The 27,460-nt window shown below is 38.3% G+C and overlaps 1 protein-coding gene across 1 annotated transcript in view; it reads right to left on the bottom strand.

Moving 5' to 3' along the window:
• LOC114251617 (uncharacterized) overlaps window positions 1-27,460 on the bottom strand; it is a 179,404-nt gene that overhangs the window by 117,838 nt on the left and 34,106 nt on the right. The window contains exon 2 of the mRNA XM_028185955.2: window positions 6,514-6,837. Coding sequence (XP_028041756.2) covers window positions 6,514-6,800 — 287 coding nt within the window. The 5' untranslated portion in view covers window positions 6,801-6,837. The remainder of the gene's footprint in view (window positions 1-6,513; window positions 6,838-27,460) is intronic.

The raw sequence follows: 27,460 nt of genomic DNA, 5'->3' as shown, positions 1-27,460 counted from the left end.
TAAATAAGAAAGTTTGTTACTCTTTCAAGCAAAAACGACTGGACGGATTTTCGACGAAGCAATGTAATAGCTTATACATTGTTTGCTTGGACTGACTCTGTGATGTAGTAGTAAGCAGCCGTGCCTGATGCGCTGAGGATCGTGAGTTCGATTCCCACATCGGGCAAGCATTCTGCTATGAACAGGTTTTTTTTTTCTGATTGTTTACTATCTATATATGTATATATTTAAATTTACGTACATGTTTATCAGTTTTTGGTATCCACAGGGAACCCTAAATTTTGGCCAGATGACCGTGCGCGATTGATTCCCTGCCTATTTCTGCCGTGAAGCAGCGATGCCTTTCGGTTTGAAAGGTAAAGCGGCCGGTGTACTGTTAACGGTGAGATCTTAGAACTTATACCTCAAGGGGGGTAGCGGCACTTATGTTGCAGATGCCTATTGACTCCGGTAACCATTTAACACCACATGGGTCGCAAGCTCATACACCAGTCTAAGTTTTTTTTTAAATCATGGATTTCTACCGCATTTTCTTTTGGACGATAAGTGAACCATCTCGAAAACAAGTTCTCTTCTGCTCCAATACCTTAGGGAAACATATCTTTGTCTTTTTCCTCCAATGAAAACGCAGTATATTAAAATGTTCCATGTTGTTCCTGGTTTACGATTGTAGAGAATATGGATCTGTTTAAAATCATGCATCGAGCTTATCAAATCAAATCAAAATTTTTTTATTCAACATAAATGAAAGTACATACTTGTTGAACGTCAAAAGAACTACCGCCAATTCACAAGAACTAGCCTCCGTCCTGAGAAGAATTGGCAAGAAACTCAGCGGGCATGTTTTAAAATTTTTTTAATATTAGATTATTTTTTTAATATTAGATTTTTTAAAATATTCATTTTTACATGAGTATAATAACATAACAATTATTACAATATTGAAATGCCCGGAGCGAGCAACTCATTCCCACTTTGTGCAATCTTCTAGATAATAATCTAATCTTTATAGTAAGCTTTATATTATTGCACAGATGTTCTTTAATAATTTTCTTAAACCTATGTATATGTAGGTTCTGAAAATCTTGTGGGATTTTGTTGTACATATAAACGACATGGCCAAACTTTATAACAATCCGTAAACACAAATAAATTCCGCTGTTAACTAAATGTTAGTTCGAAGGCGAGCCCAAGTTTAATCTAATCAACGGGTTAACCCTTGGATATTATCCTTTGAAGTGTAACAAGTATCCGGAGGACCTAACTTTACGTTGTGCATAATAGGTTTTATTTGTCTAGTGCGAAGGCTGTTTGCTTAACATTATAATATTTTATAGCGGTAAAATATATGTCACCAAACATATTTTCGAAATTTATTTAAATATAATCCAAATCCTGGTGGTAGGACGTCTTATGAGTCTGCACGGGTAGGTACCACCACCCCGCCTGTTTCTGCCGTGAAACAGTAATGCGTTTCGGCTTGAAGGGTAGGGCAGCTGTTGTACTGTAAAAACTGAGACCTTAAAACTCGTGTGTCAAGGTGGATGATCGCATTTAAGTTGTAGATGTCTATGGGCTCTGGTAACCTCTTAAAACTAGATAGGTCGTGAGCTCGTCCACCCATCAAAGCAATAAAGAAATAAAAATTGTATCTAGGCCAAAAATCGCGCCATGCTAGCGCAGACGGTAGAGATTTGAAACCATGGCAAGCACAGGCTATTCTCCAAATACATATTGCTAGTTTAGTGCGTAGATTAACAACTATTCACATAGAAAATGTGGAATTAGTAAAAAAAGATGAACCCAAAAAACTCACACTACACACTACTTGTAGTTAACACTACTTATCAGAAAACGACCCGTGATTTAAACAATAAAATATATTTACACAACCCTTTAATAGCCTCATTGTCCTATTAAGAAACTAGCACCATGAACTGTCAGATACTTCATTCCCCAGAAGACTAGTACTTGAATTCCTTATTGCATTGAAATACCCAACCTGACCCCTCGCAATCCGTTAAACACGTCATCGTTCTATATTCGGAACAGAACTGTAACAATTCATTACGATCTGTCACTAAGATGTTATCAACGCCCCAAAGATGGACGCCCACTTAATTTTACGTAATCCCGAACATTAATGGAACCGACAGTACTTCGGTACAGAGGAAAGCAGTTTTACACATCCATAAATCATAACTTGATGGCATAAAAGCTTCTACGGGTTACGGTGGGTTTTCGTTGTTTGTTTGAAGAACGATACGAGAAACACACTCATGACGTATGAGTTCGTAGTTCTTTCTTTTTTAATGATGGATTACTGGTGGCCTGAGGCCTTTCCAATTTCACCAGGACAGGTGGACGAGCTAAGGGTCAGCCAGAGCAAAGGCTCATCCAGAAGCAAAGACTCAGTCAGCAGTATGTTTGTGATGTTTGCATGTGAACTGTAATCGCCGTGCCTTTTTTTTATTCCTCTTGTAGCCAGATGAGCATAGGGCCCACCTGATGGTGAATGGTTACCGTCGCCCATGGACTTCAGCAATGCCAGGGGCAGAGGCAAGCCGCTGCCTACCGTTAAGTACTCTTCACAAGCTTCGTCTGAAGCAGGACACGCCAGCAATTGAAAGTCGGTTACGATTGAGCATCGCTTATTTAATGCTTAGTAGACGTACTAGCAATAGTTTGGCTATCGTTGTCAGATATCTAATAGTCAATGGATAATCTGAGGCCTTGCACAAAGAGCACGCACAAGTAAGCGCAATGCGGGATGAATTCTCCAGGATTTTACTATTTAAAAACCTAATGTTTTGGGTAAATCGAGGATCATGCTTTCTCTTCTGAATCTCATGTAGCAGAGCTGATATTCACTAGCACATAATGATGTTTAATTAACAAAATCCAAATGAACAATATTCAATCTATACTTCTATACTATATATATATATATAATAATATTATAAAGAGGAAAGATTTGTTTGTTTGTTTGTTTCGAATAGGCTCCTAAACTACTGGACCGATTTGAAAAATTCTTTTGCCATTAGAAGCCCACATTGTCCCTGATGAACATAGGCTACTTTTTTAATTTTTTTTTTAAATATTTTTTTTTGCTTTCATGTGTGTTTTAATGTTTCCGAAGCGAAGCGAGGGCGGGTCGCTAGTGCATAGATAAAGTCACATAGAAACATTCCATTTTGCACGATGCAGACTCCCATTTTGTACTGTTTTCAATATGAACCCAATTGGCAGACTAGCTCGCGTCTCATCTGGTGCTAAATAAAACTGCAACCTGTAAATACTGTGATATCCTTATTCATCCTCACTACTTAGACTTACTTAAAGTTTGAATGGAATCAACTCAAATTATAAATGCATACATAGTCATCTACCTTTTCTTTTATATTTTTTTGTCTTACAATCAAATTAATTGAACAAAAACACTGTTAGCTTAATTGTATCTGTAAATTATACCCAAATTAGTTAGGTTAAGTATCAAACTTAGCGTTCACACATACTCAACGAAATGCAAAACAAAAAAAAACATTTTTTTTTGTGCTATTTTATTAATTTATTAATCAAATTAATACACACTTAAAATAAATCGTTCGTGTATTGGAAACGCGCACGCCCACAAATGTGGGCCGGCGGTCTTCTACCGCTGATAGCGAATCGAAGATTTTGTAACCGAAAAATATTATTGTGCGTAATCATAGAGTGGAAAAATTTTAGTATCGATTTATTTTAACTATTCACTGCATAGTGAGGATCACAATTTTTGGAAGAATATTTAAATAGCAAAATACAAAAGGAGAACACGTGTTCTATAAGAGTCATAGCTACCCCACTGGTCCCTAGTAGAACCGCCACCGGAGGAAAATTCATTAATACTACCTACCACATAACCGTCAGCTTAGGAATGAACTTCCCTACACGGTGTTTCCTGAGCGCTATGGCATGTCATCTTCAAACGAGTCTTACTGAATGTACTAAGCGGTAGGCAGCGACAGTGGCTCTGCCCTTGGCATTATAACACCTTCCATGACCGACGGTAACCACTCACCACAAGCTGAACCGTATGCTCGTCGGCCTTTTTCTTATTGCTTAGATGGGTGGACGAGCTCACAGCCCACCTGGTGTTAAGTGGTTCCTGAATACCATAGACATCTACAACGTAAATGCGCCACTCTGCTTAAGATATAAATTCTAAGGTCTCAAGTATATTGACAACGGCTGTCCTACCCTACAAACCGAAACGCATTACTGCTTCACGGCAGAAATAGACAGCGTGGTGGTACCTACCCGCGCGGACTCACAAGAGGTCCTACCACCAGTAACAAAATGGCCTAATGGCAATAAAGAGCAACTCTCATATTCTATAACGTAGACAAAGTCATCATCATAATTTCCTTGTTCACGGTAACTGTTAACAAAAGAATAACAATGTTGTCGAGTTCCAAAGTTCGAAGTTCGCTATTAATGGGCGCGTTTCCGTCTGTGATCAACGAGCCCTGAAGGTAACAGGCAAACGGAATACAAAGTACCCAGCCCACAACAGGCGAGGAGTCGCGTTACGACTTTGTATAATATCGATATTATTCACAATATTTCGATTGTTTTGATGACGTCGACTCAATCGATTCATAAATGAAGGATCCCTGTTTGGGTACGTAATGTTTTTTACGTCTATATGACGGATTCAAATGATTATTTCGCTAGGGTGTGGACCTACAAAAATGTTATTATTCGATATCCTAGTTATCTATAAGTTAGCTATACCTATAGTTCAGGGTTCTTATCCTTGTCCAAAAAAAAATATTATGCAATGGATCGGCCGCATTGGACATCAATTGGAAGGGCCTATGTTCATAATGGTGGTGATGAGGAATGATAATTCATAATCGAGACTTTACTTGTCCTGGATATGTATGTTTGTGTCTACAAAGGTGAGTTTTCAAGGGCCAAACGTGTTTTAAAACACATTTGTTACTCATAATAAACAACAACTAGGTAACAACTCATATTAAATTGTTAATGAATAAACTCTTGACATCAGAGAGGTAAGGACGGATATCTCTGTCAACTATACAAACTGTACATTTCACATTGTTGTTGAAGTATCTAATATGTCTCTATATATATATCTCTTCCAAATAGAGATGTGTTTAATAAAAGCTTTGTTATGCTAAACGCTTACTTATGAGTGAATAGAAATAAATCCTTTTTTAATTTCTGTGTAATAGCGTCATTTTTAAGCTGAATTTTCTATTTCTAAAGAAAAAATGATGTAGAAACAAGATAGGCCTAGTGATTTCTTTCGCATACCATTTTACACCCCTTTCAATAAACAATTGAGTGTTTTCGCCATTTCTATAAAATTAACTTTAACTCGAAATTACATTATAACGTTTAAAAGCGATAACATGACGTCACGTTTTAAACGCTTAAAAATTTTAACGCTAACTTTAAGCTACGTTTAAAAGTTTATTCAAACTGCCGCAAACGGTAGCTTTTACGAACAAGGTTGAATAAACAATACACAAAAATGCATTTCATTTAAATGACTCTTCTACAAAACGTTTTTCTTTATACTAATCTAACCTCGGAAGCTCGATTTACATACAAATTGAAAACTGCGGATCGGTTCGTGCTTATAGAACAACCTTCATTCGACATAAACTGATTTATTTGTAGTTTTCATGTCTTATTCCGATTTTGTTCGTGCATTGTTGTTTATTTTTATTTTTTATTATTATAGGTCTTATAACGTAATGGCCATCAGTCCGTAAGCTGTCTGTGCCCTCCGAAAACCGTTTACAAACGTGCCGTGAACTTATCAGCCAATGTCGTTGAAAATTACCTTTAATAGTACAATTAAGTAAGTAAGTAGGCAGCGGCTTGGCTCTGCCCCTGGCATTGCTGAAGTCCATGGACGACGGTAACCACTCACCATCAGGTGGGCCGTATGCTCGTCTGCTTAAAAGGGCAATAAAAAAATTATTAAAAAAATTTAAGACTTCTTCATAATCTGGCAACTTGACTAGAATACCGAAGTCAAATGGCCTCAAAACAATATGAATGTCACCGCCATATTGAAGACATGAAATCAAAATGGCATATACACAACAAATCCTTTAAAATAGCTAAATTATAGTGAGTTGCGTCAACCCTATTAGGTAAAATTCAGGGGACATAATATTGTCCCACAAACGTATGTTCAGACTCGCCGTTGAAGCGGTTTACCTAGCCATTGTCATCTCATTGTTCACCGGTAAACACATAGCCTTTGTGTAAATCAAAGCACATAGTTATCTAAAAGGCTTTAGCCGGATAAATATTTACTTTTTTTTTTTTAAAGCTTACTATTTTCATTGCGTACTATTACTGTTTGCGGATAACATTCACGTACAATTTACCGTAGGTTGATAGCGCTATATTATATATCTTCTGAAGATTGCTCGCCGTTGTAAAGAAAGTTAGGTTTGTACGATGCTTTAGAAATAAAAAGTCACTTACTTGCAATAATACAATCTGCCGTCGCGACCCGTGTGCACCGTCCATCCCTCCTTCAGTTCGGTCTGTAGCCTCTCCAGCGCAATCTCGTCTTCCTCCGCCGTCTTCCCGGGCCGAGGACTCCCTCCCAGTCTCGGACTCCCGTATTTAGGACTCGCCCCCAAATTAGGGCTGTTGGCGCCCAAATTCGGGGTGTTCGAAGCTCCATCATGTCGAGTGCTAGATCTTGGACTCGGAGCGGGTTTTGGACTGGCCGTGCCGCTGGTACCGGGCGACGACTGTAGCAACATTGTTCACACGTCATCCCACCATTTTAGTTATTTTGCCCTGTAAAAAAAGAAATTATTTTTATTGGTAAACAATCCTTGGTTTATATACAATCGTATTCGACTTTACGTTTCCAGACTCGTGACGGTAAATACGTTTCTGATGGCTTGGGAGAAGTAAAACTGTATGGCCTTTTCGCTGCAATAAAAAATACCAATATTTATTCTCTAGAATAACCAGTGGTATAGCGTGTTAGGTACGCTTTCTTGTTCTATCGATTTCTGCCATATTGCAGTCATTCGTGAGGTTGTAGAGAATACGATAAGCGTTTTTCGAATGCAACGGAGATTTTTACTTATAGCTCGGCCTCAAAATATAAGGCCGCGTTGCTCTTTGGCACAATTACGATAAAAACTATGCTTTGAAATTCCCTGATAATTTTATATCTATTGTTCTCAATATAAAAACTCGTTCTCAAAGTGTCTCAGAACATTTTCAATATTCATAAGAAAGAAAAACAAAACATTTTCTATTTTACAAAAGTTTTATTTCGGTTCATAAGACACGGCAGATGACACAAATGCCAGTTTCACGTAAAAAAAAGAAACACAAAACGCACCGGGCAAACGGAATGGCTCCGTCGGCTCTCTAAAATGGCAACACCGATTAAAACTGGCCGCAAAAAGTCCACGTGAAACGAGCGAAATTGCCGCGAAAAAAAAGGAATAGACCTTTCCCGCGTAATCGCCGGAACGTAACCGTATGAAAATCCGCCATTTTGCTCGTTGCCATTTTGTTTACACGGATCTTCGTTTTAAGTAGAGATTATGGAGCTACTTATTTTTATGTGAATGGTCGGGATCGAGTGTTTTTTATCAAATGCTAATAATATATTTTTGCCGAAACGCACTTTAAAAACATCATTGAGAACGAGATAAAATTTATTATTTCGTTCAATATTTGAGTACGAACAAGGATTAGTAGGTACCTACCGGCGCACTTAAGTTGTTTTTTTGGTTAGTCTATCACTAAGGACTTGTCATTGTAAATTTTAAGGACGATGGAAGAGCGCAATATACTGAGGGGCCGGACCATGGTCATGGTTACCAAAAAACCTACCAGAATAAACTATAAATTAATGGTCCTTCTAAAACTACTATTCTGCTGGTTTTAAGTGTGGGATAGCCGTTAAGTGTGTATTAAAAGACTGGGATCCTTCAATTGAAGGTGGGTGACCGCACAAATGTCATGGTGTCCATGGACTTCTGTAACCACTAAAAACCATCCGTCGGTTCGAGTGGGCTACTCATTGATAACTATCAAAAGTGTACATTTTTAATAAAAATGCTAATTTTTGTTTTACCATTGTGTAAAATACTATAAATAAATTTGTTATCGTATTTTCTTAAGTTTTTATTAAAAAAATTATATCATAATCGACTTCTTTTATTACTTTTGATTATTACGCCATTTACAGACTAATTTTGTATTTATACCAAGTTAGTATCAGTAAAGTAATAAACAATGGATTATAAAATAATTATTCATTAAAAAAATAGTCTGCTGTTAGCACGATTAAGGCATTGTGTCTACGATTTGTGAGAATCGAAGCATCAACAAGTACATGTCATTTTATGACAATAATAACGCTTTGCCGACAATTATTAGAATAGATAATAAATGAAAAGCGTTCATTCGCCCGATGACATTAAAATGAGAGAAGTGGACCATAAAAAAAATGTGAATATATATGTGAATATAACGGCGACTGTGATACACTGTGGGGTCGTTAACCTTTACTGACGGACCGCTTCAATATTCGTTTATTGCGAGATATGAACTTCAATTTAAGAGATGCCCTAAAATTTATTTCACAGATAATTGCTGTAGTTTTAAACGCCGATGGGACAGAGAGATTCTTGAGTGGAGACCACGTAATGGTAAGCGCAGTGTGGGACCGCCACCAGCCAAATAGACCAACGACCTGGTGGTAGGTATGACCTCTTGTGAGCCCGCGCGGGTACTTATCCCCACCCTGCCTATGTCTGTCGTGAAGCAGCAATGCGTTTCGGCTTGAAGGATGGGGCAGTTGTAACTATACTTGAGAGCATAGAACTTATATCTCAAGGTGAATGGCGCATTTACGTTGTAGATGTCTCTGAGCTCCAGTAACCCCTTAACAGTAGGTGGGCTGTGGGATCGTCGACCCATCAAAGCAATAAAAAAAAAAAAAGACCTGGTGAAAATCACCGGGTCACGTTGGATGCCGGTGGCAACGGACCGTCCGCACTGGACATCAATTGGAGAGGCCTATGTTCAGAGTGGACAGGCTGAGATGATGATGATGAATTGCTGTAGTTTTCATGAGGTATTTACGAGTTGCGAACCCAGTTTTGATAACATTCTTCATGTTATCATACGTAAGTGAAAGAGTTCGAATTCCACTCGGGGTTGAACACATAGACATCGCAATAAATGGTGGTACCTTTTAGTACAGAATTAGTGCGAGTTTTTTAACGTTCTCGATAGCGGAAAAGTTAACTCAAATTTGTTTGGAGTTGGAACGTTTGCTTGATTTTGCCGCTAGGGGCGCTTTACACTATTGAGGACGTTAAAAAACTCGCACTAAGCACAGTATCTACCTGTACTCAGTCTGTATCTGCTGCGTATCAAACGTCGAGTTCAGACTGATACTTGTGGATGTCTAATAAATTATTTACTGAAGCGCTATTCGCTTTTTAATACTTAAAAAGAATAACACAAGTAAAATAAAAGCACGTACGGCTTTTAAGATGTCTCAAGCTCATACAAATAATTGTTATTAAACTATAGGCAAAACTCTGGTTGTAATCAAATTCACATATTGTTACGCCGGTAAGAGTAACGCCATCTATCGCCGAATATTCGAACGAATATTGACGGATCTAGTAGCACAGAGAACTCTCGAGAAATACTACGCCATCTATTGTCAAATAGCGGAAAAACAATACTAGAAATGTGTGGAATATTCTCGATAATTCTAGGGATGTGGTATCGACTATAAAAGCGTTGCATAGATGGCACGCAGTCAGTCAGTAATCGGAAATACTCGAAGCGAAACAGCGAACGGATCACCTGAAGCGAAGCGGAAGAAGCGAATTGAGAATTTTAAAGTGTTTGTGAAGTGATTTAAGTGTTCTAAGTGTTGAATACAGTTTTTAGTTGTACTTTTTTGGAATTTTATTTATCCCGAACCCCAGCACGTAACAATATCAATTAGCATTAGTAGTGCATAAGCAATACTTTTTAGTGACAAACGAAAGGTATGATAATTGAGTGCGTTCACGTTGTGGTATCTATGGTAAACGATTAGCGTGAGGGACATCAAGTATATTGGCCAGTAAAAATCACTGGGGCATTGCGTGATACACTTAATGAGATCAAACGCTCCGAAATAAAACACGCGACATCACCTTCAACTAAACGTGCCATTGAACTATGCAGGATAGAACTAAGGAGTACCATCTCAGTGTATTAAAAGTATTCGCTGAAAAGGAGCCATTTCAGGTGGCGCCACAGTAGCAAATGGAAAGATTTAAAAACAGCGCCAATAACTATCACACTCCACTTCAATCCAGCACATTTTACTCTGTTTAAAACTGCTATATTCATACCATTTCCACTTCCTACACTAGCTCTATTTCGGTAAGTCTTTCACGATGACTTGCCGTTTACAGATGGACACTTTTTCAACTTGTCCCTTATACAAGACGATGCTCCTTATCTCTATCCTCCATAAATTGAACATTCATGACATTGAACTAATGAACTGTGTGCTTAGTGCGAGTTTTTTAACGTTATCGATAGTGTAAAAGTTAACTCAAATTTGTATGCAGTTGGAACAGCGCCCCTAGCGGCAAACATTCCAAGTCCATACAAATTTGAGTTAACTTTTACGTTATCGAGAACGTTATAAACCCGCACTAAGCACACTGAACGAGTATTGAGTAAGACGATGCGTATAATGAATTACAGAACAAATTTCAGTAATATTAATCATCATCATCATCATCAACCATCATCAGCCTTTATCTGCCCACTGCTTGACATAGGCCTTCCCCAATGCCTTCCACATAATGCGGTCCTCCGCCTTCCGCATCCAACGACTTCCCGCCGTGCGCACTAAGTCGTCAGTCCACCTAGTTGGAAGACGCCCCACGCTCCTGGTACCCAGGAGTAATATTATTAATAGGCGGAAAAAATGTGTTTATAAAAGTTTAGTTGATCGTTGCATACAATGAACACAATATACTTTAGTTCAAGAATGGAATAAGTACGTACCATAGAAATGTGAGTCATACGCGTGGGCCTCCGTTGAGGTCAAACGGCTGACACTTGTGTACGTACCGTGTTTGTGTGGCAGGCGTTGTGCGAAAATTATCAAATGAACATTTTTAAAATAGTCGGTTTTATTTATTTGATCTGTCTAATATAAAAATATTAAGTATGATGTGTTTATGGGAATAATTTCAAAGTGTAGGGTATTTCTAAAGCCATATCTTTAAAAAATTAACTTTTTTTTAAATATTTATTCACGGCACACATGATTCCATTTACGTCATGCCACGCTTAAACAATAACCAACTGCCTTAACTTTAGGCCATGCTTTTACAAGATATAAGCTTACGATTATATGTCCTTATATTGACATTAGTATTCGATCCTGCTAAACGTTATAACCTTTAAAATCAAACCCGCAAAATTATAATTAATAATTGTGAGTTAGCGCGGGTAGGTACCATCACCCTGCCTATTTCTGCCGTGAAGCAGTAATGCGTTTCGGTTTGAAGGGTAGGGCAGCCGTTGTGACCATACTTGAGACTTAAAAAAATAAAAAAAAACCCTTAAGCTTCGCGAGTAGCTAGCTACCTCACAATATGTTTGATAATAAGTACGGGTTTTCATGCAAACTGTATAAATAATAAACACGCGACCAAGATTTACAGTCGTTCAATAAATAGTCTGATTAGCAGTATGTATATTTTAACGTCTGATGGAAAAACACTCCAAGGAACATCCTGCACAAAATTGGCATTATTTCAAAAACATTACGTCCCTCGTACTACAATCCAAGTCAAGGATAGCCAAGTACTCCAATACAAATACGCATAAATTCGAGCTCCTATTCATTAACCACTCAGATATATTTTTGTTTGTCAAGTGATTTAAATACTAAATGACTATTCACAGTATTCATGTTATAGGGAATAACAGCATTTGTTAGCTCCTCTATCCGTCGACGACCTTAAAAAATATCCTAGTACTTTCTGAAAGTGACAGATTTCACACACAACCATACAACGTAACATTTTTGACAGGTTATTAACGACGCCATCTTAGGACGCCGTGGTCGTAACGTCGCTCATCCGCTGATGACAATTGTCAATATTTCATATCTTTGCATCAAGGTTAGAGTGTCAAGGGGAGTTTGAAAAGCGTCAAATGGTAATTTTAGACGTATCTAATATTTTTTAAAGAATAATACTAACAGGGTGGTGCAGTAATTAAAGTTTCTGACTCTTACTCCGAGGGTTGTGGGTTCGATTCCCACATCGGGCAAACATTGTATGATTAACAGTTTTGTAACATATATAAGTATGTATCTCAGTCTCTGATACCCATAACACAGGGAATCCTAATTTGCGGCCGGATAACCGTGCGTGTTTTATTCCCAACTATTATTACCTACTAGCTGTACTCGTCCGCTTCGCTGGCCATTTAAAATTAACATTATTATTTCTCACCCCACAAAGATTCTCATCATTAACGCCCCCGCAACTGGTGTAGGGAAGCCAACACTCATATAAATATTAACCTATCCATTAAATACATGTATTTTCTACATGGATACCAAGTTTCAAGTCAATCGGATGCATGGTTCAGTAGTTATAACGGAATATCCGTAAAAACCACTGTAGATTTATATATTAGTATACATTATATTTTTTATTACTCGCGTATAAAAACAAAATACTTATATTCAAGTAACAATGTGCGGATAGCTGTTCCACGCCCAGTATTAATTATTTATATTGGCCGCCTCTTCAAACCCCAATTCATGAATATTCTTGATACAAAAATAGGCCAGGTACAGCCTATATTTTCTGTGGTATCTACCACAAAAAATAACAAAATATACCGTACTATCATTTGACAGTATGCACTATCATCAGTTAACAACAAGGAGTATCTATGTATATCTATGCACCTCTTTAATTAAACACTAGAATAAGCTGCAAAACATTTTCTAATTACGTCTACGGTTCATTTAGAAAATTACGTTTATAAAAAATGTTGCCACATCCACTTTTCCATCATGTATAAAACCGGGTGGCAGCCAGGAAGTCTTCATATGGCTTCATTATTAAATAGAAAGCGGTCTAGTCGCTGTCTAGGCTTGGCGCGTTGTGTTAATGGATCGATACCTAGATAAATCGGCTACGTAATGTACCTAGTACATACCAAGTAAACACATTAACGCACAATAGGAAGTTTGAAACGGGAATACCCTTTTTATTGCTTTTGTAATGTGTACCTGTTATAGCTTCAGTGTTAAGCATCACCCGTAGACATGTGATCATAATGTCAATTGTAATGCCATGGCCTAAAAGCCCTTGAACCTTCAGAGACCTATTTAGAAAGGACTCTGGTTACATGGCCTAAACATATTTAGTGTTTCTGAAAAAAAAAATTGTATTGCTTAGGTAGGTGGACGATCTCACGGCCCACCTGATTTTAAGTAGTTACCGGAGCCCATAGACAACATTAATGCCGCCACCTACCTTGAAATATGGGTTCTAAAGTCTCAGTACACACTCTCAGCACAGTTTTACAGTACAACGTGGGTTCACCTTCAAACCGAAACGCAGAAAACCCTATTTCTATCTATTTTTTCAGGGCAAAAATAGGCAGGGTGGTGGGACCCACTCTTGCAAACTCACAAAACGTCCTACCAAATTTTTTTTCTTCTAAACAGACAAAACTTCTTCAATACTATTTTCTCCTGAGACTTCAATACTATTCAGATATAACAGACTTCAATACTATTTTCTCCTGAGGTTTTCAATCGATTTTCTTTTTTTTTTCGCTCGGTCACTATTAAATAACTTTTGTAGTAAGATTGTTTTTTTTTTTCAGAATGCCAATAACCAGCCGAAAAACAAATTTAATACATAAAATTGATTTAGACCTTAAATTAACAGTGACTATAGTCTAAATTCGATCGTCGTGCGAACGCTAGCTTTCTTAAACGTAGGTACGGTTTATGTTTTATGTATGTACATACATATAACCGACGTAATAACGGATCGTACTCGAGGGAAGCCACATGAACGCGTAAAGTGGTCAGCTCAAACGGTCCATGTAATTGGGATCATCCAGCCGCTGTTATGATTGAAGCGGTTTAGCAGCTTTGTTATAAACGAACTTCTTTATCCTGACCTGACCTTTATGACCTTCATAATATTACGTTAGCCACGACGGTCAGACTAGTTTATGAGCTTGATGTTGGGCTGCTATCGGAGCTCATATACATCACATACGCTTACCACCTTACACTAGACATGAAATCTAAGTTCCAATCGTATTGTATCGATATACGTAATCGTGTTCGCACCAATTATCGTTCTCGTCGAACCCGTCGCTTGCGACGAAGGGCACGGCGAGCAAGTTAACCCACAGACACAGCCCACTGAGTTTCTCGCCGGATCTTCTCAGTGGGTTGCGTTTCCGATCCGGTGGTAGATTCTGTGAAGCACGGCTCTTGCTAGGGTTCGTGTTAGCAACGTCGTCAGGTTTGATTCCCGTGAGCTCCCCTACTAGTTCGGCGAATCTAGAATAACCCCTCGAGGTTACTAGAATAGGTAGGAAAAAAAGTATTCGTCCGTAAAACGTAATTCCTTAAAAAAAAGCACCTGCGATCTATGAGTTTTTTTACTGATTTTGCAGGTAGACGAAGCTTGCGGTTGACCTGATAATGAGTGGTTTCCGTCGCTTCTGAACATGTCATAGCTCCCGGGAAACACTGCAGAGGTGATTTCCTTCCAAGACCGAATAGTTCGTGCCAAAAAAAGATCTCTGGAAACGTGCTGTGGCATGACGAAGCGGTTCTCGGCAGTAGTAATAGAGTTGATACTAAACTGATACCTTAATGTACCAACAACAGGTATAAAATTGAAGTCTGAATTGGTATAACGAATCTTACCTTCAAACAACACATGAACACTACTTGGCAAGATGTTGGTACCAACCAATCCTTAAAGGTTTATTGGACATAAAAAACTGGCAAGGATGCTTCTTTCACGGATGAATGTTAGGTAACTACCCCGAAAAGACAAGCGTAGCCAACCTTAAAACCTAAAATACTAAAAGTAGAATTCTTTGAATATACAATTACTATTATAAAAATGTACCAGATATATGTTACTGAAAAAGCTTTGTCATTCTAAAAATAAAAATATCATTTTACGCTACAATAAAATTGTAAAGTCACCGTAATATCATTTTTAAGTTACGACAATGTCGAAAATAGCAGTATTAAAATTTTCTAAATGCCACTCTATTTCTAGACATTTGCAATGCAGTTTCATTTGAGAACCCATGCGACCCAGAAAGGTAATGACGAAAAAGTTTTTGTTTTGAATTGCCGTTGCTTAAATTGTTTTTATTTATTATCTGCACTGTCTCACTGAGAGACTGTCAAACGTCAAAACTCGTGAACGTCACACCACCTGATATTAATTGATTAAAAGAGGTTCTATACATTACAACGTGGATCCATATCATCTTGACACGTGGACTAGATCTTCCTTGTATAGTATAACGTATGTCTCAACGTTCAAACCGCGGCGCATGACTGGTTCTCGATAGAAATAACAAAGCTAGTCCTGGTGCGGCTTTTTATTTTCGCTCCGAAGCCGAACCTCCTACGCGTTTCCGGCTTAAAGAGACCATTAGGGTACGTGGAACTGCAATAATGAATACGACCCGCTAAAGAATTCCTCTACTCTCTCGCTTAAGCGTGCGACCCCTGCCCAAGCGTGGATAGATATCAGTTCATCATCATCAGCCTGTATCTCTCCACTGCTGGATGTAAGCCTCTCCCATAGTCCGCCACAATGAACGATCCTCCACCATCCGCATCCAATCTTTCCCAGCATATCGCCACAAGTTATTGGTCCAACGGGCAGGGGGACGCCCAACGCTGCGCTTACCGGTACGTGTTCTCCAGTCCAGAACACGTCTTAAACAATATACACAATGTACACAATTACCCTCCCACAACTATTACTACATTTTGATAACACTACATTGAACAACAGTTTACAGATAGCACCAATAACAGTATCTGTTTGGTTAATCTGCACACTAAAGATAGACCTGGCTATTAAAGCTGATAAAATGTGATTAACTCATTAACTCGGGCCACGGGACCAAAACAAATACAACTCGGAATAAATCTATTCTTTGAAACGTTGTTAACGGGAATGTAATCAGGAATTTATTTGGGTCAGAGGTCCATCTGATTCTGACTTATTAAGTGCAAGAGAAAACGCTCCACTCTGTCTCTGACTTTTACTTAATTTATAAAAAAATACTCCTATTTCTAAATTGGGAGTTTGATTTTAATTTCACAAAAATACTTACTAGAGTACAACAACAACTGCACTTTTCATCGATTACAAACGAACACAATACAAGCTTTCATTTACGTATTAGATAAAGCAGGTCATAGATCCTAAAAGTCTATCTGCTGTAACTAGTTTCAATTATTTAGTCTTGATGTGAAACCCAGGGAATGCTACCGCTTTGCTGTTTTGTGATGTAAAGAACTTTACCCCAATGCGGTAGAGAAAAGAATGAAACTTCGGTCTAGACTCTGAAGTGGAGCGTTGGCATTCTTGCGTGAGCTCTGAGGTATATTAAATATTTGTCTCTCAGTCGATATGATACTTACATTTGGATTTGCCTGGGAAGAAACCTGCGAGAACTGATAAAAGATAGTGTTTTTTTGACAAGACTGCAGGTTAGCTGTTCCCGACCAGCTTCCCAGATTCAGCGGTGACGATAATCCAGAGACACGACCGGGGAACTGATTCGGACTATCAATTCATAAGTTGAAGAATATTTTAAGTTTTCCTCTATTTTTATGACAACTACATATTTACTACATACATCGTTTCCACCAAATAACTCTGTAATTTCTTTCAAACATTTTTTGTTTCATGTTTCTATTGGAATAATCATTTGTAGATAAATCCCACAAGGCGTGTCTACTTTTAACCTCTACAATAAATTTCTCAGTATCAAACTCCATCACGAAATACTATCCTACCACTCTCGACGTCACAACCTGGGTTTCTATATAAAATTCATGATTTTCTGTTCCGTTGTAAGTTCCCGCTGTATTTCCCGGTTAGGTCTCTAGATAAAATTAACATTCTACAGACAGTGTATTATTTACTGTCACATTTGGATACTTTCGTAATCAGTGATCATACATGATTCCGTGATCATATATGATTGTATTAAAAAAAATTAACTAAAAATCACTATGTGAAATAATAACGGAATGAAAGTGCCTAACAACGGCCCTGTGTCCCGAGTCCTAATGTCACGTGTAGGGACGAACCGACACCGCTCACTCCGAAACCCTCATAGTTTTGTTGTATTGCTTTTTAAGTGTAATTAGGACTTGTTTGGTGTATAATTAGATTGTGGTACCTACGCCCTTTGACTTAATCGTAATGATGTTCTTTTTTGGATTTGATGGGTTGGGATTTTTTTCTGACAATTTTGAGGGGAGTATTTTTATGATGGCAATTAGCATGCACAGGTATACTAGATACTAATCTTACTACCTAAAGCCTATCTTAAAATCTAAATACTTATTTATGCAGTGAAACAAACAGGCATTTCAGTTTGAAGAGCCGGAATAATTTTTAGCTCAAGGTAAATTTATTTATAATTCTGTCTCTGCTTTGAATCCTAGTAACAGATTAGGACATGTGAACCGAACAGATGAGACACCTGTGCCTAACATGAAGAAAATGACCGCGAATTGAAATCTACCTCCCACAGTAAGCAATCTTATTTCAACAACCTATTCGTATTTAAATGAATAAATGAATGAAAACATCTTGCCCAAAACACGTCATTACGGATCCTCCCGATCCATTAACGGCGCTTTTAGGTACCATAAGCACCAGCCACCGTTCTCGTCGAACCCGTCGAAGGGCTCGACGAGCGCATTAACCCACAGACACAGCTCACTGAGTTTCTCGCCGGATCTTCTCAGTGGGTCGCGTTTCCGATCCGATGGTAGATTCTGCGAAGCACTGCTCTTGCTAGGGCCAGTGTTAGCAAAACTTCGGTTTTAGCCTCGTAAACTCACCTACATGTTAGGGCGAAGCTGGAATAGTCTCTCAAGGCTATCAGCATAGTTGAAGTCGTCATGGCCTAACGGATAAGACGTCCGGTGCATTCGTGTTGAGCGATGCACCGGTGTTCGAATCTCAGGCGGGTACCAATTTTTCTAATGAAATACGTACTCAACAAATGTTCACGATTGATTTCCACGGTGAAGGAATAACATCGTGTAATAAAAATGAAACCCGCAAAATTATAATTTGCGTAATTACTGGTGGTAGAACCTCTTGTGAGTCCGCGCGGGTGAGTACCACCACCCTGCCTATTTCTGCCGTGAAGCAGTAATGCGTTTCGGTTTGAAGGTTGGGGTAGCCGTTGTAACTATACTTGAGACATTAGAACTTATATCTCAAGGTGGGTGGCGCATTTACGTTGTAGATGTCTATGGGCTCCAGTAACCACTTAACACCAGGTGGGCTGTGAGCTCGTCCACCCATATAAGCAATAATAAAAAAATAAAAAAAAAGATGGGAAAAAATCAAGTAAATATGACAAATGGAATTACATAATCACGAATCGAGAAATAAAACAAAAAAGCAAAAATATATTCGCCATGTGTTCGAGTGAATCATGCAGGACACAGAGAACATTTATAATACATCTATACACTAGTCCTACTATATAATATAAGTGAATCGCAGCTTTAATAACATTCCATTCCGTTCCCACACATTGTAGTGCTCTAAAGTGTGAGTAGTGGCGTGTAGGTAGAGTGCAACTATGTGCAATATCGGTAATCATTATTCAGATATTGTGCGAAGCGCTGTTGGCATCCGCTTTAGCTTAACTCTGTATATCTATTATGACTATAATCCCGCTGTAGAGCTTATGTGAGTCGACTATTATCAAAGCCGGCAATCTGACTTTTGGACAATTATTGGTAAATCAGAAAAACGAATTATTGACTTTGTATTCCGTTGGCAGTCACAAAACTCTTCGGAACGACATCTTAGATAAATAACAGGTTAACTATTAACCTTTATTTAATGCAGGTTTTGAACCGTATTCTTTGAAGGAGACGAATAAATTCAAATCAATCTGTATTGACATATCAATAAAAAAAATTTGTCCAAATGCACAGATTGCCACCTTTGATAATAGACGATTCATGTACGCAAGATCAAAAATCTTTCATCATCATCGTATGAGAATTTTCACTATATCACTGAGAGGATTTTTGAAGATTATTAATATCACAAAATTAGATTCATAGTGAAGCGGTTAACGGTTGTAGACAAATAATAAAAAGTAAAAACATTGATAAAATATTTTTTTAGATATTATTTTATTGGTGGACGTCTTGTGAGTCCGCACGGGTAGGTACCACCGGTCTGCCTGTTTATGATGTGAAGCCGTAATGCGGTTTGAAGGGTGGGGCAGCCGTTGTAACTTAACTGAGACCTTAGAACTCATATCTCGAGGTGGATGGCGGCATTTACGTTGTAGATGTCTATAGGCTCCAGTAATCACTTAACACCAGGTGGGCTGTGAACTAGTCCAACCCACCTAAGCAAAAAAAAAGTGTTTGTAAGTATGTGTTTTTTTATATATAGGTTAAATAGCGAATGTTATTTTAGTAAATTTGATTGCGCGATGACAGATACAGAAGAAATAAAAAAATCTGCTTAGTTTTACTATTATACGCGAATATAATATACGGTACAGAAAATTTCCTGTATCCTATTCTTGGGCAGATGTCCCGGGTCGCGACATCCGGGACCGGGTAACGAGTTCCCCCGAAAGACACGTCCCAACAATCTAAAGTTGCTCGGACGTTACTATTTCGAATTTTTATAACTTTATTTTCTAGTATTTTTTCTGTGTTTTATTGTTTAATCGTACCATTTTATTAACAAGGAGTCCTATGTTTGGATGTACAGGTAAAGGCTAGTTTGGTAAAATAATGATGACTTCTCCTCCTCCTTGCATTATGCTCCTTAGTGCTGAGGATCGTAGCCTTTAGGGCGCAGTTTTGTTCGGAAAAAGCTCCTACATTCTTTCCTATCCATTACGCAGTGGATAAATAAATGACTTAAAGAACGTCAAATCTAGTACGTATTCGTCTGAAACCGCAGTCTAAAATCAACCCTTATTCGTCTCAAGCCCAAACCTCAAACGTACACCGGACACGATTCAATCAGAACGGAGTATCGACCCAACCAAATCCCTAGACGTATCATCCTTCATACTTTCAAATACCAAGCAAACAATCTACATCAAATAAAAGCCATTAAAATAAAGGAGTTTCGCTGTAAGAGGACCTCTAAAAGGATTAAGTGACCCGACGGTCCCCGGTGACCGGCACGCGAAGACATAAGGAATTTCATTACGTGCTTATACCCAGTTTTGTTCAGAACACGTCTTTTCTTTTAAAGATATTGCCGGTTCCAGGGAATGGAGTAAAGTTTTATTGACAAAGGCAAATGTTCGTGTTTCTTTTCTTAATTATATTTGTTTTTGGGTTCGTCTTGTTTTGTTTTTATATAGCGTAATCACTAGAATTATCGTATTACTAGTTTTTATATCTGTTTTGTTTTTTTATCTCCTCCCCAATCGCTGGTAACCTAAAAGGGCTATTGCGGCTTCTCCTAACAAATAGGAAAAATTTAAATATTTAAAATAGGAACATTAGGTCCGCCGTCTATACGAAGTTGTGTTACCGCAACATTTAGTCCTCACAACACTAATGCTCCCACTTGGAAAAATGAGTTAAAGTATTAATTATATTGTAATAAAATTAGAGGCTAAACAATGGCAGCATTGCTTTTTCTATTGCCGTGAATGGAAGACAAGACAAGGACCCTATAATAAATGGTTAAAGTACCAGAAATCTATCAGTAATCTAATAGCCAGTAGCCTCGAGTGACTATTCTGGTTTCACTGGTTCTGGTTCTGGTTTATGGTAGGCAGCGGCTTGGCTCTGCCCCTGGCATTGCTGACGTCCATGAGCGACGGTGACCACTTACCATCAGGTGGGCCGTATGCTCGTCTGCTTACAAAGGCAATAAAAAAAAAACCCTAAGTAGTGGGCAACCTGAGAGGCTCAGTCTGAGAGTTTGCTGACATCTGCCCTAACAAGAACAGTGTTTCGCTGAATCTACCACTGTATCGGAAAGGCGACTCACTGAGAAGATCCGGCGAGAACCACAGAGAGTTGTATCTGTGGGTATTACTCGTGAAATAGAGAACTAATATAAAATTTATGAACATATTGAAATTTCTTTCAATAATACTTTAGTTATGGCAGATTGTTACGTTATTTTAGATTGGCAGAAAAAAATACATTTTTTATTTATTGCTTATATGGGTGGACGAGCTCATAGCCCACCTGGTGCTAAGTGGTTACTGGAGCCCATAAATATCTACAACGTAAATGCGCCACCTATCTTGAGATTTAAGTTCTAAGGTCTCAATATAGTGACAACGGCTGCCCCGCCCTTTAAACCGAAACGCATTACTGCTTCACGGTAGAAATAGGCGGGGCGGTGGTACCTACCCGTGCGGACTCACAAGATATCCTACCACCAGTAAATGTAATGTAATTAATTAGTCACCGGAACCCATACACAACGTGGAAGGTTTAATTCACGTTTTGTATGGGTTAATAATAATAGCTACCATGGGATCATTAAGGAAAACGATAGAGCTCATTATTGGTAACTAATTATAAATTATAAATAAGAACTGGTTCCAGAATACGCTAGGTATTATAGTATGGTCGGCCACCTGACCACTATAGGCGCAACTGGGTTGAGTAAAACAGAGGCCGGATCATCCGGCATCATTCTGAGCGACTCGACACGGTAGATACGATAAACTTAACTTGTCAAACTCCGAGTTCGCAACAAAATTGCACATTTACTGAATATGCCGTGGTATAGTCTAGCATGTATTTTCCGAGTGGAGCTGATTAATAATGATTGTATTTTCTTCGGTTTCCGGGACATAGACGTAATCAATAATGATGATAGGGAATATTATAAGACCAAAATGTTGGCAGCGTTGTGACAGCAGTATTGTTTTCACTATTGAGGTCAGACAGGTCATAGAAACTAACGGATTAGAGATATCCGGCTATTAACTCACAAATGCTTTACCGGAGATCGGTTTTTACCATGGCTCTGGAATGAATTCCCTTTCACGGCGTTCCCGGAGCGTTATGACATATTCTTAAAGCGAAATTTGATGATGATTGGTCTCAGCCGGCGATGACATTACCAGTGTCTATGAGCGACGGTAAACATTTATTATTAAGTGGTGTGCTCTTCTGCAACTATTGGCCAGAGAAAAAAATTATTAGAAAATAAATGTAGCGAACAAAGCGCCCTTGTGGCCAGTGTTGTTATATATTAAAATAAAACATCCTGCACATCCCATATATGTACAAATATCTTCCTATTAACTCCCTTATGCGTTACTCCCTAGTCTTTATGTTTAATTGCTAAGAAAATACGACACCCTATCCTATTTTTTACGCAGGTAAGAATAACGCCATCTATCGCCAAATAGCCGAAAAGAATATCCAAGGCGCTTGTAACGTCCAAAAGTTCAAGAAGTACGCCATCTATTGTCAGATAGTGGAAAGTCACATCGAAGCTACTCGACTTGCCCGGGACGTTCTCGATAAATCTAGGGATGTCGTCTCGACTATAAAAGCATTGCAGAGATGGCACGAAGTCAGTTAGTAATCGAAACTGCTCGAAGCGAAACAGCGATCGCATCACCTGAAGCGAAGCGGAAGAAGTGAATTGAGAATTTTAAAGTGTTTGTTAAGTGTTTTAAGTGTTAATACATTGTTAATTTGTACTTTGACATTCCCGATCCTGCAGGCAGAATGGAAAGCAGTCGACGTCGCCCAAAACACGTCATCTCGGATCCTCCCGATCCACTAACGGTGCTTCTAGGTACTTCAAGCACCGGAAATTAACTCCCAGACACAGCCCACTGAGTTTCTCGCCGGATCTTCTCAGTGGGTCGCGTTTCCGATCCGGTGGTAGATTCTGCGAAGCACGGCTCTTGCTAGGGTTCGTGTTAGCATCGTCGTCAGGTTTGAGCCCCGTGAGCTCACCTACAAACGTTAGGGTTACGCTGAAATAGCCTCTCAAGGCTCTCAGCTTAGGTAGGAAAAAAAAAAAGTACTTTGATAGAATTTTTATTTATCCCGAACCCCAGCGCGTAACGCTATTTCTGCCGCGGTATTCTAATCGACTTCAAAATTTTTGTTATGTTTTATTTGTCGTTTAACTTATACTACTATGTATTTTTAATGGCAATAAATTTTTCTATAACCGGCTCCTCCGTACTTACAGTTTCCCGTATCAGAAACGTTAATATCTACCAATCGCGAAACAAGAACTAATAAGTTGTAATTAATTTAAAAAGAGGATGCGGATTTATTGACGGTCCTTGTTTAATGGGATAGAAGTAGTGAGCGCGCTGCTCCGTACAAGATTATTCGCGGTTGAACCCGGTTATCAGCGAGGGACGCACGCCATCTAATCCGGGATCATCCGGGCCAGATCTCCGACGAATTCATACCAGTTAATATAGTCTGAATACGACTGAAAGGCGAGTAAGCGACATTGTTTTCAATTTAAGGACGAGTAACTCATAACTTTTGCAATTACAATTTTATATAAAAACAATTCGAAAAATCGCAGTTTCTATATTGAATCTTGTTATATGTGAGTCGACTAGTATCAAAGCCGGCAATGTGACTTGTGGATAATTATTGGTAAATCAAAAAAACGAATTATTGACTTTGTATTCCATTGGCAGTCACAAAACTCTTCTGAACGACATCTTAGATAAATAACAGGTTAAGTATTAACCTTTATTTAATGCAGGTTTTGAACCGTATTCTTTGAAGGAGACGATAATATTCAAATCAATCTGTATTGAAATATCAATAATTTTTTTTTGTCCAAATGCACAGATTGCCACCTTTGATAATAGACGACTCATGTACCCTGTAATTGATTTGAGTTTTAAGAGCACTAAAACACCTACTTACTACTGTTCAGCCCAGAGTATAAAACTCGAATGACACTATGCTTCTCTATCTTCTAATTCGCGACCTGAGTCAAACATGTCCTAAGTCGACCAATCTAAATCCAGATTTATACCATTTCTAAGTTACATATAGCCTTTTTTCTCAATTTTTAGAGAAACTTTATTAGTTTTTTAAACAATTTAAAGACGGTTCATAACAACACGAATCAACGGAGCGAGTAATATCGAGATGAAACGCGGGATTGGGCAATTAAAGTGATTTGAAATATAGTTATATGTATATAGGTACTTTATTTGAAACCTTAGAACTTATATCTCAAAGTAGGTGGCGCATTTACGTTGTAGATGTCTATGGGCTCCAGTAACCACTTAACACCGGGTGGGTTTGTGAACTCGTCCACCCATCTCTGCAATAAAAAAAAAATACATATATACGACTGGGGTATCTCAAAAAAAAATGGCAAACAATTCATTGATTGTATGTATATAATGTTGTCCGCGTTAGAGCGACGACCCGAGTCCTAAATTCAGAGACATTACACTTTCATCAAACGTTCAAGAATGCACACACTTACAAGTGGAACGGACTACTATACTACATACTTGCACGAGTCGTATTCATAATGTGTAGCAACTAAAACGGCAACCGAACTAACAATTAATTTCATCTGTATCCTGTTGTCACAGGAAATTCAGGATATTTAGTGTTAGAACGTCCTGTGAGTCCGAACGGGAAGGTACCACCGCCCTGCTTATTTCTGCCGTAAAACAGTAATGCGTTTCGGCTTGAAGGGCGGGGCAGCCGTTGTAACTATACTTGAGACCTTAGAACTTATATCTCAAGGTGAGTGACGGCATTTACATTGTAATTTCTATGGGCTTCGGTAACCGTCTAAAACCAGGGCTGTGACTGCTGTGAGCTCGTCCACCCATATATGCTATAATATATATCTATCTACATGTACGCCTACATTCGATGTTATAAAATTAGTGTACTGTCATCGGTCGTTGATATGCAACTTTTCAAGTTAATCGGACGTCTTCAATTCGATAAAAATTACGTTCACAACAAACAAAAATACATACCAAGCTTCATAATTAATGTAAATAGTTCAAAAATAATACGTAATTAAGTCGTAAATTCATTTTGAGTCACTTCTACAACTTAGGAAGACTTCAGAGAACTAGATATCTCGACGGTCGGATTCACGTAGGTATACATCCTTTGGCAAATTTAACGCCTTAAATTGGATTCGTGTGTTCTTTAAAACTCCTGCTTGCATCGATAATCCTCAATGCTGAGGGCGTGTCCTTATGAGGCTTTCTTGGGAAAATACAAATAGTGGGGTCCCGCGTCCTTCCACGGCAGTGGTTTTAGAATAGATTTAGTTCTTCGAGGCCGTTGAAGCCTTATTTGGGTCCGGCTAATTAACCACCGTCAGACATTCGGCGTTGACTTTTACGGTGGAAAGGACGAACTCCATGGATCCTGAAGACATCACAATGCCGCTGACCATGAGACATGAGGTCAGGTCTCAAATGTAAAATGACCGTCCTCCTTATAACTGCGGTGAGAGAAATATAAAGGAAGAAAAGACCAAGCTTTGAACGTTCCACATATTGATATGCGTCTGTGGTTGGATCGATGGCATCCGCATTTAACGCGTTCCTATTTCTGCCGCCAGGCTGTCATGTCTTCCGGTTTGAAAGGCTATTAACCTTTTGAACGCGAACCGTCGATAGATCGACTCTCTATTAATGCGAATAAATACGGACCATCGGAATATCGACTATTTGCGCAGTTTGATTATAGTTTGTGGGAAAATGAAACAAACTTTGTTTGATTAATATTTTGATGAAATCCGGTCTGTTTCATTAGGTTAATGCTCATTCAAATTTATAAAAATATAATTAACCGAAGACATTGTCATAAACTCAATGCTGGCGCCAATGGCATCCGAAGCCAATTGACATACTGAAAAAGAAGAAGAAAAGGAAGCCTAGTCGCGTTGAATCAACTTTTATTATTTAGAAATCAGATATCAGATTACTCAAATAAACAGCTTAAAAACGACTTAACATAATTCTGTTATCTTGAAATTTTTATTGATCCTTTTTAGGTTTTTAGGGTATAAAAATAATTAAAAAAAGCATATACTTATTTGAAGACCTAGAGAGGTAAAGATTAACTTAAAATTTAAATGAAGACCCGTATTTTTAATATCGTCTAAGGAATTCGTACATACGTTTTGAAGTCGTCGTGGCCTAAAGGATAAGACGTTCGGTGCATTCGTATGTAGCGATGCACCGGTGTTCGAATCCTGCAGGCGGGTACCAATTTTTCTAATGAAATACGTACTTAACAAATGTTCACGATTGACTTCCACGGTGAAGGAATAACATCGTGCAATAAAAACCAAACCCGCAAAATTATAATTTGCGTAATTACTGGTGGTGGTGGATGGTGACTCTTACGGGTAGGTACCAGCACCCTACTTATTATTGCCCTGAAGCAGTAATGCGTTTCGGTTTGAAGGGTAGGGCAGCCGTTGTAACTACACTTGAGACCTTAGAACTTATATCTCAAGGTGTGTGGCGCATTTACGTTGTAGATGTCTATGGGCTCCAGTAACCACTTTACACCAGGTGGGCTGTGAGCTCGTCCACACATATAAGCAATAAAAAAAAAAGTTATTGTGTATTGATGATTACGGATTTGTAGCCCGCGAAAGTTTTTAATTTTTTAAATATTATACGTTAATAAAATTCATAAATAACCATTTATGATTTTGTTTCGCTGTAAAATTAGCATTTTTTTTATTATTAATTTTGTTATTACGTATTTTCCTCAAAAACCCTTTAGCAATTTCTGCAAAATATGTGAAAATAAGCTCAGCACTAAAATGGTTAAAAATACACCACAGCCATTACGGAATACAATTGAAACTTCGAACTCATATCTTCAGGCGCATATCAGAATCTCACGTTATTATTTCAAATTGGCTCCAGAAACTTCTAAGTCCTGGTCGGCCGTTGGACCGCTTCCTTAGATACAACAAAAATTATGAACTAAACTAATATTGTAACAGCGGACGCAATAATGATACAACGAAAACCGATTTCACAAAGATAATTGAGTTTCGTTCTAATTATCAATTTCCTTTGATGAGAATTAATTGTGAATAATGTGTATTTATATAAACCA

The sequence above is a fragment of the Bombyx mandarina genome, chromosome 23, assembly GCF_030267445.1.
Source record: "Bombyx mandarina strain Sakado chromosome 23, ASM3026744v2".
Taxonomy (NCBI): Eukaryota; Metazoa; Arthropoda; class Insecta; order Lepidoptera; family Bombycidae; genus Bombyx; species Bombyx mandarina.
The sequence above is the reverse complement of the archived record's forward strand: the minus strand, read 5'-3'. Positions and strand labels throughout refer to the sequence as shown.